This window comes from Buceros rhinoceros, unplaced genomic scaffold, assembly GCF_000710305.1.
Source record: "Buceros rhinoceros silvestris isolate BGI_N320 unplaced genomic scaffold, ASM71030v1 scaffold17144, whole genome shotgun sequence".
NCBI classification, from domain to species: Eukaryota; Metazoa; Chordata; class Aves; order Bucerotiformes; family Bucerotidae; genus Buceros; species Buceros rhinoceros.
Genome location: NW_010409007.1, coordinates 47,051 through 49,596, shown reverse-complemented (window position 1 = coordinate 49,596; position 2,546 = coordinate 47,051). Strand labels below are relative to the sequence as shown.

The 2,546-nt window shown below is 39.2% G+C and overlaps 1 protein-coding gene across 2 annotated transcripts in view; it reads right to left on the bottom strand.

Annotated features, from left to right (window-relative positions):
* Window positions 1-637: 637 nt before the first annotated feature.
* GLRB (glycine receptor, beta) overlaps window positions 638-2,546 on the bottom strand; it is a 48,059-nt gene continuing 46,150 nt past the window's right edge. For both annotated transcript variants that reach the window (XM_010135088.1, XM_010135089.1), the window contains one exon: window positions 638-1,518. In XM_010135088.1, coding sequence (XP_010133390.1) covers window positions 1,222-1,518 — 297 coding nt within the window. In that variant the 3' untranslated portion in view covers window positions 638-1,221. The remainder of the gene's footprint in view (window positions 1,519-2,546) is intronic.

Below are 2,546 nucleotides of genomic sequence, written 5' to 3'. Positions count from 1 at the left end.
TCCTCTCAGAACTGTTTCATGTACAGGACCTGAATTCTCCAAAAAGTAGCAGCCAAATCAATGAGTTGTGAATTAACATATAGGCACAAGGGCTCGTGATGTCTTAATTTAAGAGTCTCAGCGCCTTAGACCTTTGGACACGTCTTCACTTCCACTGGTGGCTTGGTGTGAGCTTAGGTCATCTGTGCTACAACAGACAAACAACAAAAGTCTAACTGATGGTAAAAATGGGATTTCATCTTGACACAACTGGTTTGTTCAAACGGAAAGCTTTCAAGTGGATAAACAAAACAAATCAAGTAATACGTATCTGAAGCAACAACAACAAAATTGTGACATACACTGCAGGCTTGCCAGATGCTACTGAAGATGAGCCAGAGGACAGATTAATGTAAAAAAGTATAACATAACCTGATACTGAACTGCGTCTTGTGATATTTCTCCAAAACTCTTGATGTCTTTAGTCTTGGAAGAGGCCTGTTTGTTTAGGACACATTGCATGTAGTTTGTCCCTAAGGAAACAGCAGTCAAAATTTGGCCCAATTATTTTCAGCATATTCTCACACACTTAAGTGTGCTGCTTGATGGATACAATTGTTGGGGGTTTTTTCTAAATGAGCTGATTTTACAAAATTAGTAATTCTCTGATCTTTATTTTTCCACATAGACAAGATCAGCTTATTCAATGCTGCCTTCACTTACAAAGTCTAAATAATATGAATTACATCTTTGCTTTTTCTTCAACAGTGCCATCTAAAATTATACAAGAACGAGATCTTTTGGGTTTGTTGGGTTTTTTCCCCCTCTCTGGAAGTCAGCAGAAAACTTTTAAATACTACATATACTAGAATACTGATTTTAATAATACTCAACGTGCACATCAGTTTCATTGTCAGAAACACTTTAAATCTCTGTATGTTACTAATAACTGAAGAGCATTATTCAGCTTTATAATGTAGTATGCATTGTCCTTCATATATATTCCTAAAGCAGGATGTATGCTGTACATTTATATACAACGTTGGTCGGAGCACAGACATTGCAGTGTCATGCTTTCATTCAGATTTCAGATGCCATATGTTCAGTACAATCGCATGGCATCAAAATGCAACATATTGCTTTGCAAATGCAAGTAATTTCACACAGTGGCCTTCATGACTGCGAAGGGGTAATGAAATGGGATATATTTTACACATATGAAAAAAATAAATAAAAGATTTATCATAAATATATGGACCAGTATATGACGTTGAAGAACAAGAAGCAAAAAGGGAACAGTGCTCTTGCATAAAGATCGATTCTCTTTGCTGCTGATGGTATGACAGGCTTGGGAGGAGGAGGCTTCTTGTTGTTCTTGGCTTGAGATTTCCCGAGCCCATTGTTGACTTCAATGGGCTTCCCATAACAGTCATAATTCGATAATTCAAAATCCCTTGGCAAGCTTCCAACGATGCTGAAATCATTGGATCTCAGATCAGATTTCGAAGTGCAAACTTTTTTGCATCTGGTCTCACCAACCTATGAAATAAAGAGCGAGGGGAATCATGATCTACTCACTGTATTTCATTAACAAACTTAATGCAGCTGCTACAGAACAAACGGCAAACAAACATACAGGAAATTACTCGTTGATAGGGATACATTGCATCAGCCTGATTTGCTGAATGGTTGCGTTATAAAATATTTAAGGATGATCAGTCAATCATATAAACTAATCCAAACATTCATAATTGTGTAATTTTTCATGCACAATGTGCCTCATCCTGTGCATAGTTAAGAGTCCTTCATTTAAGATGATAGAAGGGGAGAAGATACTTTTGCAGAGAATGTTTTTGGAAATAGATTCTATGCTGATGAACCTGCAGGACAGGTACTATTCAATACTTACATTTTTCTGAGGCCTGGAAGCCACAGTCAGAATCAAAGCTAAAACTCAGTGTTTAGACAACAGACAATTAAAGTCCACTCTGGTTCTATATAACTCGAGATCCTGTATCTCATCCTAGGCTGATCACCTTGCATAGTAAGAAGGCCCTTTCTTTGTACCTGCAGTCCCTGGTGCATCCTTAAAGACAGGCAATCAAGATGCAACACTGTTCTGACCGCTTCCCACCTGTACACTGGAGAACCACGTAACTGGGAAGTCTAGGTCCAGCCACCGAAAACCTGTCTTTCCTACAGCTCCATCAGGGCTCTTGGGGATCAAGTACTACTCTGCTATGGGGTAACCCCAGGTGAGTCACGCTCTTTGACAGACCACACAACTGTACTGGCACAGACAAAGCACATTTAAAAGAAAAAATGTATTTGGTGCCCTTCAAACTGAAATGTTCTGGGAAAGAAGTCTAGGTCCAGCCACCGAAAACCTGTCTTTCCTACAGCTCCATCAGGGCTCTTGGGGATCAAGTACTACTCTGCTATGGGGTAACCCCAGGTGAGTCACGCTCTTTGACAGACCACACAACTGTACTGGCACAGACAAAGCACATTTAAAAGAAAAAATGTATTTGGTGCCCTTCAAACTGAAATGTTCTGGGAAAGAAAAA